Source organism: Sander lucioperca, chromosome 3 (genome assembly GCF_008315115.2).
Source record: "Sander lucioperca isolate FBNREF2018 chromosome 3, SLUC_FBN_1.2, whole genome shotgun sequence".
In the NCBI taxonomy this organism is placed as follows: Eukaryota; Metazoa; Chordata; class Actinopteri; order Perciformes; family Percidae; genus Sander; species Sander lucioperca.
Genome location: NC_050175.1, coordinates 7,966,368 through 7,980,068, shown reverse-complemented (window position 1 = coordinate 7,980,068; position 13,701 = coordinate 7,966,368). Strand labels below are relative to the sequence as shown.

The window sequence follows — 13,701 nt, the reverse complement described above, 5'->3', positions numbered from 1 at the left end:
CAAGAATTACTGGATTAAACGATTAGTCTTTTGACTGAAAATACATTCATAGATAAAACAATAAATGACATGTTTGACATGTTACATGTTTTTTTGAGGGATGACTTTCATTTCTTTGTATGTGGGGTGGGCAATAATTACTACAGTATGTTATTGTGATATGATCTTGTGTAACCTTGTGAGATATTATCATTATATAACTTCTACCAAGTTGGCCTGCCACTGGACAGAGTCATTTGTTGGTGATGATTTTGTGGAAATTTGCTACTTTCCCTTTTCTGTTAAATCCAGTTTATACAGGATAGAAAGACTTGACATGCTCTCAGGTAGAGTTGTACTCTTTCTTTCCTACAAACTGACAATCCGGCTCTTCAGCATTTTTGCCACTTTGACCTTTTTATTGATGGCCCATGTGTATATGTTGCTGTTTGTGTTAGCATTGAGAATCTGCACTTTCTATACTTTCTTTTGTAACATTCTGTGAAACTGAATGCATTTTTAACACAGTTAAAAAAAAAATCAACATGCGAATTGGTCATTGATTTGTGAGAAAAATCGACCTGAAAAAAATGTACAGATTGTTTTCATCCATGGTTACGTAGATGATGTATTGTACAAGACTGTCTCATAAGAAGAAAATGGGAACAGAAAGGTGGTGATAATTACTAATGTAAACACCATTAATCTCAATTTATACTTTTTGAGCATCTATCTCTAAGAGAACTACATAACCTGTAAACACGTCTTCATTGTAAAATATGGTTTCTACAGACAAAAGGAGAAGGTGAGCATATATAAAGGTGTGTGGGAGGGTGCCGGTGAAGGGGATGAAGTGACAGTGTGTGGTGGTGTTGCTCTCACACAGGACAGGTCTGACAAAGTGTTGGGTGGATGATGTGACCTTTGTCCTGTCAGTCTAACAACGGCCGGGTAACTCTACACCTCAGCAACATATACATGTACACACAAACCGCATGTCCTCGCAGACCTACACACTGCGATCCAACACACAAACAAAGACGGAGAGAGTAATGGTTTCTTGTATGTTATCGCATCTCTCTCATGCTTCTCACTGTGATCCCTGTAATTATCTCCTCCTCTGAAAGGGAAGACAGGGCGCAATAATTATAAGTTTGTGCCTGTGTAATTGTGCATGTGCAAATTTGGTGTGTGCTACCTGTGCATTTGTATAGTAGCGTCACAATGTCGGGAAAAGCTCAACATGCATTTGCTTGAGACAAATGTCTTTTAAAGTCGGCTGTACGATAGATGATTGATAGCTGTCTCCTTCTCTTAGACAACATAATGAACCTTCATATACATGATTAGACAAACACGGTGCTCAGTGGGCTCTCACTGGTCTTTGCTTCTGGATTTAATGATGGAAAACAACTTACGTAAATCAGTTTCCAAATACATTTTGTGTCATAAAGGTCATGTAGTTGCAAAATGTATCATCTTACAGTTATCTGTTGGAGTAGTTCAGCAGTTAAAAGAGGTGGCGAATCATCTAAACATGAATCACTTTGTTTGACGGGAAGCAACTAGTCTCGTTTGTGATATTACTCTGTTTTTCTGTAGTTTGCATTTGCTGGTTCTTACAATGTGGACATATTGATGTTGAAGGGTTTTTATGAGTAACCTCTTTTAGCATTCTGAATGTTTATTTCACGTGATACACCTGCCCTATATATACATACTACATCCTGATTCTGAAAGGATGTTTTTTTTCAGAATCCGGTAAAGAAAACTAAGCTTTCAAGATGAAGTCAAGATTTACCAGATTTCATAAAGTGCTCATATGATGCTCATTTTCAGGTTCACAATTGTATTTAGGGGTTATATCAGAATAGGTTTACATGGTTTAATTTAAAAAAAAAAGTGTTTTAGCTACAGAGTGGGGCATCACACTTCTGTTCCATCTTTGTTGGGAGTCGCACATGCTGCAGTAGCTAGGTAAGGACTACTAGCCAGTCAGAAGCAGGGTATGAGGGAGCCACGCTAGCAGCTAGGCGAGCATTATAACGTATTACAAAGTTTGTCTCTGAAGTAAAGGCTGGACTACAATAGAGCTGTTTGGAGCAGTTTGTGAACAGTGTTTTCTGTCGGAGATGGTAAGTCCCTTTGGGGTGGACTTTGGGCTTTTTCAATTTGTACACCTATAATGTGCACAAAAAAGATATATAACAAAATAAAGGAAAAGGAAAAAGCCAAAAAGCACAATATGAGCACTTTAAAGAAAACTCACAGCTGATTCCCCCGGGGTGCATTTACAAAACCAGTTTCAGTGTCACTGGATTTGCTCTCCAACTCTTAGCTCTCGTCTTTTTTTTTACACTGTCAGTCTGTGATTGCGATCTGTGAGGTTTTTAAGACAGTTACCTATTAACTACATTTCCCAGAATACCTTTATACAACCTTGAAAGAAGGAGCGTAAACCTTTGGGATTTACCTGTTGATTACACAGTTTTTGTCACCTTGAAAAATTGAGCCGTGAGCATTTTAATAGCAAATGTCTTCTGGCTGCATTCATTTGTGGTAAATGGTTTGCGTTGCATTAGCATTTCTTTTTTATATTGCAGTTTGCTGAAATCCAAGTTCACGACCAACTGTGGCTATTTAACATTATTTAAGTGTTTAAGGCAGGTTTTTTTTCCATTAGGGGAACCATTTTCAACACGATACTACGCCGTACTCACTCCCAGTCTGTTCCTCTAATTCAAAGCGCTCTGTTTCTATAGCTTTGAGGATTGAGCAGCGGAGCAACCTCGCCCGAGCGGGGAGTCTGCCTGCTGGTGGGAAAAGCACGGCTGGGTACTTTTCCCAATACACAAGCTTATGAAAAAAACAAAGCGGCACCAAAGCTGATTATGGATTTCTAAGGGGATGAAGGGCTTTTCTTAGAGGTGCGGTTGTAATCCTTTCTAATATTCTCTAAACAAACAGAATAATAATTCTTTTGGCACAGGGATGTGGAATGAGGAAGGGGAGGCTTCAGAGTCATAGAGAGACGGGGGGGGGAACGCAGGTTTTGGAAAAGGATTACACTGTAATTACAGATTACACCAAACATTGGAAGACCAGGGCCAGGACTCACACAGAGTCAATGAATATTCATCCATCTTTCTCTCGTCTCCTCTTACCTTCCTCAAAGCCGTCCCTGAAGGAGCCCGATCGGCTCATGGTGCGAGTCTTCTCGTCAAGCGACATGCAGGAGTTTCTCAGTCGGTTGTCGCTGCACGGCTCATAGGAGCCGTCCTGATTGGTCAGGCTGTTGTTGCGCACACCAGCGAGGTTGATCTGAGCTGCCGAGGTCGGGCTGGATGCTGTGAAAATGACATATGAAATGACATAAGTCAAGTGAGGACTTCTTTTCATCATTGACATATTTTGGGGAATCTATTGTTTAGTCAGCAAAAACTGTGAAAATGGCAATTATAATTTCCCAGTCCAAGGTAACACCATCAGATTGGTTTTTTTTGGTTTCGTCCACCACAAGCCCCAGACCCAAAGATATTCAGTTTACAATGATGTGAAACAGAGAAAAGCAACAACTTCTCTCGTTTGAGAGGATGAATCCAGAGAATGTTTGGCATTTCTGCTTCATAGAGTTAATCCACTGATAATATTCAGTATATGACTTGAGCCATGTGTATCAAATAGATGCTAAATCAGGTTGAGTTTCTCTCACATAAAAACGGCAACCTCCTAGTTGTCAACAGCTTGATGGCAATGCGGTTTTAATTCATGCACTGTGTTCGAAAAGTGTTTTACAGGCTCGAGTTTGTCTTAACCAACAGAGAACAAATGTACTGTGTGATTGAAGTAAATACACATGGAGCGCTGGATTTGTGTGTGTGTGTGTGTGTGTGTGTGTGTGTGTGTGTGTGTGTGTGTGTGTGAGACCGTGTGTGTGTGTGTGTGGCATACCGAGCTGTCCAAAGTTGAAGCGAGTGCCGGAGGGGGAGGTGAGGCTGGAGCTGGGGGAGAACGGGGAGTTACCGACTGATTCCTGCAGCCCGCTGGTGGAGTGGGAGCGCAGCCAATCACGGGCCTCCTCGTGGCTTCGCAGCTGTGCGGACGGGCCATACCTACAGGAAGTCAAAGAAAAAAATTAAGTGGAGGCGGGGACACGAAACAGAACAGGTGCAGTGTGGATTCTGTGTTTTTACAGGACAAGGTGATTCTGATTTTTCTGACTTTTTACAATCAGTGAGGTGGATTTTTTTTTCTCTTAAGCAGCCAGATTAGTAGCCGGGATCTAACAGGATGAATCAAACTCCGAAACAACAAATTACAACAGTGTGAACATAAGACTGATTCTCAGCTGTGAGCAACATAAACTGGAGAAAAAAAGCAGAAAAGAAGCCAAAGAAATTTGAACCCCAAAATCAGGCCCGCTACAGCACAACACAGTGACAGCTCTTTACCACGACAAAGTGACATGCCTCGTCACAGAAGCACAACACAACACATGTGCCAAGTGCCAAACAGAAACGTCAAAAGCTTCTTCTTTTTTTAAGCGTGAGCACAAGCCCCTAAGAGTGAATGTAGACTCAGAAATAAAAGAGAGACAGTAGACAATTTGGTGAAGCAGTGTGTAACGGCGCAATAGTCCAGCAGGAAGTGAAGTTAGTACCTGAGTCCTTTCTTAGGCAGAGTGTTTCTACCACAGTGTGGCCCGCTGTAGGAGAGAAACACTTCAGAGGAGGAAAGCAAAGGAGGCAAGGAAACAAGTAGCTGCATTTCTTAAAGACTACCTAATGCTATTTTTAACCTGCAAAGATATTCTTCTCATCGTCACTAGTACATCCCAACTTAAACACTGCAAATAAATCTTGATCTTGCCATGTAATATTGGATTTTAGTTCTATCGCTCTCTCTTTTCTTAAGACAACTGAAAAAACTCAACTTTTCACAAGAAAGAAAGCAGACTAAGGCTACATTGGAATAAAGAAACACGATTACAGAAAATACTTTAAACAGTTTCAATTAATTCATCGTACTGGCTGAATATTTAAATTCTTTGCAAAAAATAAGACTTTTAGGGAAATGGTAAAACATTCTTTGACATTTTTGCAGTGTAAAATCAATGATAAACATTCTATGCCCATGCTATTGGGTAAATGCACATCCATCCACAAGGTGGCAGCATGTGAGCACAGACCGCCAAACAAAAACAGTGAAGCTGCCAACATCCACACAGACAACCGCACATTTACACTCGCTCATAAATTCCCATTCATACAGGAGCTAGAGGTCCTACAAATAACCACAAACTACCACACAGAGCGACACACCTACGCACAAAAAATACATAAAATACAACAAGCTACCGCACAGCTTCTCTCTGTGGTTCTATGTGATGCTCTCTGTGTGGCAGCAGGCGGTGGTTTAGTAGGAACCTCCACAGCTGCACACAGGTACATTTACCTGTCCTGCTTCCGAGGTAGCGTGTTTCGGCTGAATATAGGGCTAGCGGATGGGGAGGAGAGGGGACTGATGGAGGACAGGAAGGAAAACGCACAACAGACACAGAGAAAGAAAGTTTTAGAGAATAAAGTGAATCCTTCAGAACAGGTCAACTGCGAAATACTTCACCAATGAAGTTAATAAGAAAACACAGTGAGGACGGAGGGTGATGTCATGGCCTCAAAGCTTCGACTGCAGATGCTATTAAGTTTCCTCTGAGACATTCCTGTCACATTACGCAGTCAACCTGTCAGGATGGAATCCGCTACAATGACCACAATTACTGTGTAGTTGACTGAGGACGCCACGGGATTTTGTTTCTCTGCTCGAGTGGAAGACAGAACAACAAACAAGAAGCGACACCTCGCCAGCAAAATGTACTTAATTACGTATATAAAGTAAAAATGACTCATTATGCAGAATGACCCCTTTCAAAGCTTTATATTATACACTCATTTTTCTAGGGGATTCTTATTACAGATGCATTAAAGTGTTAGCAGCATTTTAATCTTTCAGCTGGTTGAGGTGAAGCTCATTTGAAGTACTTTTATAAACTGACGGATTATTTAATCTTTAAAAGGACTTCTATTTTATAAACTGATCGTACGTTTTGTATGTAAAACTTTAACCTGCAAAATAACAAGTAATATTTACGTCTGAAATGCAATGAATTAGAAGTATTAAAGAAACAATATGTGACCTCTAAAAGAACAAATAGAGCATTCAATTTTTCCGGTTTATGTTTTTCTTCTCAGAATTTTGAAACTGCTTCACTTCCCAAAAAATGGGACTCCCAATAGTCCCCCACTTTTCTGTGTTTCTCACCTCTCAGACATGCCGGTCTTGACACTGCCGGCACGGCCCAGAGCAGACAGGGTGTCCTCCCTGTGCGTCCCATGGCTGGCGCTGCCCAGGCTCATGTCGATGGACTCGCTGCTGGTGTGCATGCTGCTGACGGAGGGGTATCCCATGCTGCTGCCTGTCCCGCCGTGCCCGCCCAGCGTGCTCTCTCTGCTCTGGGCGGAGGAGCTGCTGAAGGTGGTGCCCCACGTCAGGCTGTTGGAGGGGCCGGTGGAGGAGTAGACTGAGCCTGGACTGGAGGCCTGTGGAGGGGTGGAGAGGACGTTATATTGGTTTTTAAAAAGTCTGTGTGTTCTAGTGCTGAAACAATTAGTCTTTTAATATCTTAAGGGATTCATTAAATCATCTTACATTTGCTGCTTTGCTCTGTTTTTTTTTAATGCATTTTCACTTTTATCTGATCGTCTATTTGCTATGACACAAGTACTAAACTTTTGAACCTATGCTTACTGTTTGTAAAGACATGACTTAAAAACAATGCCCGTGAGTCACTATATGACTGAGACACAGTCTGATGAAGTCTTATGAATCATGTGAGAAGGTAACGGTGAGTTCATGACTGAGCATGCTCGCACTTTGCTGCTCTGCTGCAATACGTAGCCTACAGTTAGTCAAACAAGTACCTACACTTCCCATCTGTACTTTCACTGAACAAACTCATAATAAGTAGTTAAAAAAAACAGGTTTGTGCTATTAGTCAGGTGTGAACAAAATCATCCTCGTGTCCCTGCCAAAGCCTCGTCGTTAGCTCACAAACACCTTCAACACATACATCTTCTCTAAGCTTAAAATGACATAATCATTTTCAATCTTAAACCCAAACTTAATCCTCTGGTTTGACAGGTGACCACAAACCTCATAGGTAAAGTGTGAAAATGACAGTAGCTCTAAAGTTAAATGATCAGAAATATGATACTATTGATAATGTGCATGATTAAAGATAGGCAGTTCTGTAGAGAAACACAGTAACATACACATATAGTGTGACATATGTGATGAGGCTCTGTAAGGCTAACATCAGCAGGCTAACATGCTCACAATGACAATGCTAACATGCTGATGTTTAGCAGATAATGTTTACGGTGGTTGTTTTCTTAGTTTGTGGGGTCAGCCCTATGTTCCCACATCCCAACGGTCCCACAGCCCTTCATTCCCACATTTCTAAGAATTTTTTTTCACTGGAAATTAGGCCCTATGTTCCCACAGCCCTATGTTCCCACATTTCTAGGACATTTTCAAAATTAAGTCTTGTGTTCCTACATTTCCCTTCAAAGGTTAGGGTTAGGGTGGGTTAGGCGAACATAGGGCCTAATTTTGAAAAACAAATCTTAGCAATGTGGGAACACAGGGCTGTGGGAACATAGGGCCTAATTTTAAGTGGAAAAAAAAATCTTAGAAATGTGGGAACATAGGGCTGTGGGAAGATAGGCACGCTCCCAGCTTGGTGTGCTAACACATGCTAATTAGCATTAAAGTCAAGCTGAAGCTGATGGGAATGCCGTTAGTTTTGCAAACATAAATCAAAGTATTAGACAAATTCTGTTGACCGGATGATAGAGCTCGATGAAGTTAAACCTGCAACAACTCTTTTAGCCACGTAGAGTACAAGGAAAACAAGTTGTGAACACACCATTGACATATAACCTTTTAAGTTGATATAGTGAACTTGTTGGCAAACAGTTGTTGGAAAACAGTTATTGTTGGCAAACAGTTTCTTATTTACACATCCAGCAATTACGGATTATAATTCATTGGAGTTGTGTTTCTGTAAACTCAGTATTCAGTCTCTCTCTTTTGTTTTTGTCTCTACTGACTCCTGAGAGAAATATCTGGCTCTTTAGCTGCTGAATGCTCCCCTATGTTCATCAGCTCGTCTATAACTTCTGGGATTTGTGCAAATAGCGTACAGTAGCATTTTGGCTGAAAACAGCTGCTGGCTACAAAACAACACGGAGATTAGTGAGAGTGAACCAAAACCGTAAAGTTGCTACCAGACAGCTAAACAATAAGCTGAAACTCCCTATCAAGCCTGAAGGGAGCTGCAGATTCAGGTGATTGTTCTCTGTAGGATCATCACAACAAGAAACCCCTTTCACATTGTCTGACTGTCTTCACATTGTCATTTGACACATTGGTTTTATAAAAAAAAAAAAAAAAAAAAAAGAAATTGATTGTAGCTCTGCATCAGCCAAGCTCTGCAACCTGCTTGCTGCCCCCTCACAGCGAGGGAGAACTAATCACTCAACGAAATCCCGACTGTTTGCTGTCCTGGCTCCTCAATGATGGAATGAGCTCCCTATTGACATCAGGATGGCCGAAAGCCTATGCATCTTCCGCAGAAAGCTAAAAACACATCTCTTCCGACTACACCTCGGATAAACATTAAAAAAATTAAATAAAATAAAAAATCTTGAACCTGCACTTTCATATGGCTCTTTGTAGCTTTGCTTATTTAAAGCTAGTATACTTGCACTTACTACTTGTTGTCTGGAGTTTGAACCTTCAGGGTTGAACGCACTTAATTGTAAGTCGCTTTGGATAAAAGCGTCAGCTAAATGACATGTAATGTAATGTAGCCACTTTAAGGAATCGCTTACATTTTTTACAATTCTTCCTGAGGAGGACTTTGATGACTGCACATAATGTCATGGCAATCCCTCCAATAGTTGTTGAGATGTTGCAGTCCGGACCAAAGTGGTGGGCCGACCAACAGGCCGACATTAGCATGGCTAAAAATAACTCAAATGCAACTCCAAAATAAACTCAAAAGAAAGGCAAAAAAATGCTTTCCCTCTTCTGATGGTAAGTAATGGGGGCTGGGCAGTTGGAGAATGTGTAGAGCTAAAAATAGCAGCTTAACAAATGAATAAGTAGCTGCTCCCGTGACTCAGTTCTAAAGATTAGCCAGTCTACTTCTGTCGTTTTAAAGGAAAGACTTGTGAATCTAAAAGCCAAAGAATAAACATGTTTATATGTTCTTGCTCACCTGCTCGCTGCCCAGCGTCCCCATCCCTATTCCCTGCACTCTGCCTCCAAACAGGGGGCTGCTGGTCTCGCTGTCCACGCCTCCCAGCCCTCCGTCAGGGGACTCCAGCACCGTGCCCACATGGTTCATGGTGGCGTGGGGGTTGGAGATAACAGTGGAGTTCTTCATGTTTTCAGCCGTGGTGACGGGAGCCTGTTTACTGGGCTTCCCACCAAACAACCTGGTGGAAAAGCAGAGAGGGGAGGAAGGGTGAGAACTGGGACTAAAGTACTTGCAGGACTGAAGCAAAGGATGTCATATAATATTCTTTTCATTGCTGTGAATTTTAACAAATCACATAATCAATTAACAAGAGGCAGAATATAAACATATGAACAATATTTGAATTTCTATAGAGCAAAAGATGCACATTCTGTCTATGTGTAACCTTAATAGAGAGATATGATATAAAGTTTTAATCAATCTATTAGTGTCTACATCTACATGTTTTGTAATGTATGTTGTACATAATTACATATTTTAACACTTGATTATTCCACATAGCTTTTTACTAACAAAGTTTTCAGACTATCTTTTTTGTGTAAGGACATGGGGGTTTGAAAAATAATTAGGATTCATCCTCTAGAGATTATGGATATTAACAGCAAATTAAACAACAAAATTCATGTAAATATTCATGGCTGTTATGGATCAAATAAGCATTGAAGCAGGCTGGCTGAGTTTGCCATCCTTAAGGTCCTGCCGCAAACAGGACAATAACACCAGTTATTATTATTATTATTATTATTATTTATTTTGCAGCCAGAAAAGGTTGAGTCAGTGCTCAGCCGCACACACACGCACACGCACACACACACACACACACACACACACACACACACACACACACACAGAGGGAGGACTCTCTCCTGGTTTTGCTAATCCTGGGTTAGAGTTAAATGGCAGGCTATGACGACTGGAGCCGTGGTGGGCGATAATGGCAGCACACAGTGTCTTTGAAGAGTTATCACTCCCTCACATTAATGAGGGCAGAGCGCTGAGGTAAGACTCAGCTCCCATTACCCAGCACCACACCCTCCCTCCTCCACCCTCCCCCCTGCACCACCAAGGCTGAGGCTTGGCAGCTGATCAGCCCATCTCAAAGCCTGCTTTTCACAATGGCCTGATTTAAACTTACTGAGAGTGAGTGTGTGTGTGTGTGTGTGTGTGTGTGTGTGTGTGTGTGTGTATGTGCTGTATGTGGGTAAATTCAAGCCCATACAAGAAGGCCCCACTTAGTATGGCTCATCAGTTAGCCGTCACTGTGTCTGCAGGATCACTGACAGTACAAATTATGTTTTGTAAGCTGAGGTACTTAAGTTAATTATGCTAAGTGTGTGCATGCTCACCTGCGCAGTGTCGGTGAAGAAACCGGCTGTCTTCCAGTCAGAGGAACAGTCGCTGCTCCTCCACTCTGCATCACGACTCCGTTCCTGAGAAGGTCGATGTCAGAGACGCCCTTCTCCCGATCCGTCTGATTGGCCATCAGGCCTCCTGTGCCGTTTGCCTTGGAGATGCTGATTGAGTTTTTCCCGTGAGTCGTGACGGAGAGCACGGCAGCCTCGATGCTGCTGGTGGAGGAGCGGTTTCCGTTGCGGGCGGCTGCTCCCGAGCGGCTGGGTCTCGGCAGGCTGCGGTACTGCAGTGTGGAGCGGGCGCTCATGGGGAGGAAGCCGTCGTCGTGGTGACCCAGCGCCGACCCGCCATCCTGCCCACTGGCCTTTAACCCTCCTGCAAGCGATCGTGCCCCAGACTTGGGCATCTTCCCCAGGGTGGCTGAGCCACTTGTGATGGTGGCGCCGCTGGCAGTAACAATGGTTACCATCCCATGGCCCTGCTTCTTGAAGCCGAAGGTGCTGGTTGGGGTGCGTGAGGTGTGTGAGGTGAGCGTATGTGTCTGGGAGTGGGAGTGGGGGTCTGAAACGGTGTGTGTGAGGGCGTTTGTCGTGGAGGTGCGGCTGGTGGGGATTGATTGTTTCTTCTCATCGCCACTGCTGCGTCCTGCGTCTGAGGGCGAGCGGTGAAGGCCGTTAGGACGAGGAGAGAGACGACCCTTTTCTGACACTTTGACGTCATCTGTCTTACCTGCAGGACACACAGAATGAGACATCAGCGGGGTGTGACAGTGCTACTGTTACATGATGTTACACTCATATTGTAGATCAGTGGTTCCCAAAGTGAGGTCCAGAGACCCCCAGGGGTCATTGAGAGGGTTCCAAGGGGTCCCCAGCAAAAAGGGGAATAATTTATTTTCACTATAATTTCATCTATAAGCAACACAATGACAGAATACATGACTATTTTGGTCATGGGTGTTACACATTCGTAATAAAACATGTTAAAGCAAAAATCCTTAAGGGAATGTGGGACAAAACCGTGGTCCGATTTGTGTCAGTTTAGGGGTCCTTTATGTGAAAAAGTTTGAGAACCACTTCAGTAGATGAACAAGTTGCATCTTTTAAAAAAAAACTTATTTAATTTCAAAAGTGAGGAGATAAAGAATGATGAGCAGAATACAGGTGTATCAGATAGGATCAAGTGAAGTAAATTGGAAAATTTGTATTTATCTTTTGATATATTTAAACATTTATATATTTGTTTTACTATTATTGGTGGTGGATGTCTGTGTTACCTGAACTGTGGGTCTTGAGGCCACTGGAGCTCATGGAGCCTGTGCTACTGGTGCTTTTAGTCCGAGGGGATGTCACCCCCACCTGAGTGCTCATGCCCCTCCTCCAAGAGCCCGTGTGGGACACGGAGGGGGTCTTCCTCCCCGAGCCGCCCTTGTCTGACTCGTCAGAGACGTCAGAAGGGTTCCGGCGGCTCCACTTGGAGCCTGTCTCCATCCTGCTGACCCCGCAGTCTGACCCGCCGTCTGGCCTCTTCACCTCGTCGCCTGACCAGGCCTGGTGCACCGCTGTGGAGGCCGAGTGCTTCTCTGCATCCGTCACAGGCTGGGAACACACACACGCACACACACCAAGTAGGTCAGATTTATTACTGCTGAAGAAAGCGTCTTTTATGAGAGGTTGCCAAGTGCCTCCAAAAAGCACTCCATTTTATGACCACAGCCATCACGCTGTGTAATCCTGCCAGCATCCACATTACCATCACCTGAGCAGTTAGTCAGCAAGCTCATTGACCACATCAGGGCCGGAGCAGAAAGAGTTTTCCTCCTTATTTGAAATGTGAGAGAAGCATTTTTTTGCTGATTTAGCTTTGGTGGGCAGCTCATATTTTTGCGAGAGAGACTTGAACTTAAAGTCATAAGTTTTGAGTCTTGATAAGCAAATTGCAAGTCAAGAAGAGTCAAGAGCCTTTTGAATTGTGAAGATATTTAAATATTTTCCTCCAAAGTTGCGTAATTAGTGTGTTTTACAGTAGGTAGCTAAGACCAGTGCTTGTAGCAGCTTGCCTGCTGCTGTTTACACTTGATCTGGGACTTTACCAGGTTAGAATTTGAGACTAGAAGTTTTTGCTTAAAAGTCTTGAATCAAGTCTTGAGGCAGTCAAATCTCACATAAGTCTGCCCTCACAACAGAGAAGTCCACTTGAGTCTCTCTCCTGTGATGACTCTTCTTTATACATGTGGAAATAGTTCCTGATCACCCACAACTTTATTTGTCTTTTTTCACAACTTAAAACATACTGAAAGTTAGTGCTGAACTTGAAATTTCTTTTAACCTTTGTGAGGATTAAAGTACAACTTAGCTAGCTCACCAGAGTCTTTATTTTTCTAACAGTAAATTACAGCTGTTTGAGGGATGACGGCTGCTTTTAAGTTGATTCTGCAGTTGCCAAGGCAACACTGCAAAAATGCAGCAAGCTGCTCTGCTCACAGAATTTAAAACAGACTTAATCAACCTGCACTGTGTGGCTGCTGTACTGACAGAAAGGCTCCTTTGTTTTTGTTTCTTCAGCACCTCGACCTCATCATGGCGACTGGCTCCACATCAGCCACAATAACGTGAGTCAGCTGACAATATTATCGTCTCAGCGATCACTTTCCTGAAGCGTAGTGGCTCTTAATCAGTGTTTAATGATTTGAGGCCAGAGTCAACATCAGTGTTTGTGAGTTCACAGCTGTAGTCTCACATTCTTCTCTGAATGCAGAGGAATGCTGGGACAGACTGGGTTTAGGGAAATGAGGCCAAGTGGAAGGATACGGTTGCATCAGTTTACCACTTTATGCATCTAGTTTACATTTCTTCAAAACCATTTCACAATGCAATATGAAATTTGCCAAATTAACATTTGTACATTTTCCATTGAATTCAAAGAACGAAGGTGAAATTAACTGTTGCTCCGGATAACTTGAAAATATCACATACTATCTCTTCTCC

At 42.7% G+C, this 13,701-nt stretch overlaps 1 protein-coding gene across 18 annotated transcripts in view; it reads right to left on the bottom strand.

The window, feature by feature from the left end:
* The window catches only part of nav2a (neuron navigator 2a), a 250,490-nt gene that overhangs the window by 20,635 nt on the left and 216,154 nt on the right, over positions 1–13,701 (bottom strand). For 14 of the 18 annotated variants that reach the window (XM_035999241.1, XM_035999249.1, XM_035999234.1 and 11 more), the window contains 8 exons: positions 11,991–12,312; positions 10,708–11,443; positions 9,320–9,539; positions 6,298–6,575; positions 5,434–5,499; positions 4,640–4,684; positions 3,931–4,091; positions 3,144–3,326 (listed from right to left, as the gene is read on the bottom strand). In XM_035999241.1, coding sequence (XP_035855134.1) covers positions 3,144–3,326; positions 3,931–4,091; positions 4,640–4,684; positions 5,434–5,499; positions 6,298–6,575; positions 9,320–9,539; positions 10,708–11,443; positions 11,991–12,312 — 2,011 coding nt within the window. The remainder of the gene's footprint in view (positions 1–3,143; positions 3,327–3,930; positions 4,092–4,639; positions 4,685–5,433; positions 5,500–6,297; positions 6,576–9,319; positions 9,540–10,707; positions 11,444–11,990; positions 12,313–13,701) is intronic. The other 4 variants (XM_035999237.1, XM_031323760.2, XM_035999240.1 and 1 more) reach the window with 2 other exon arrangements.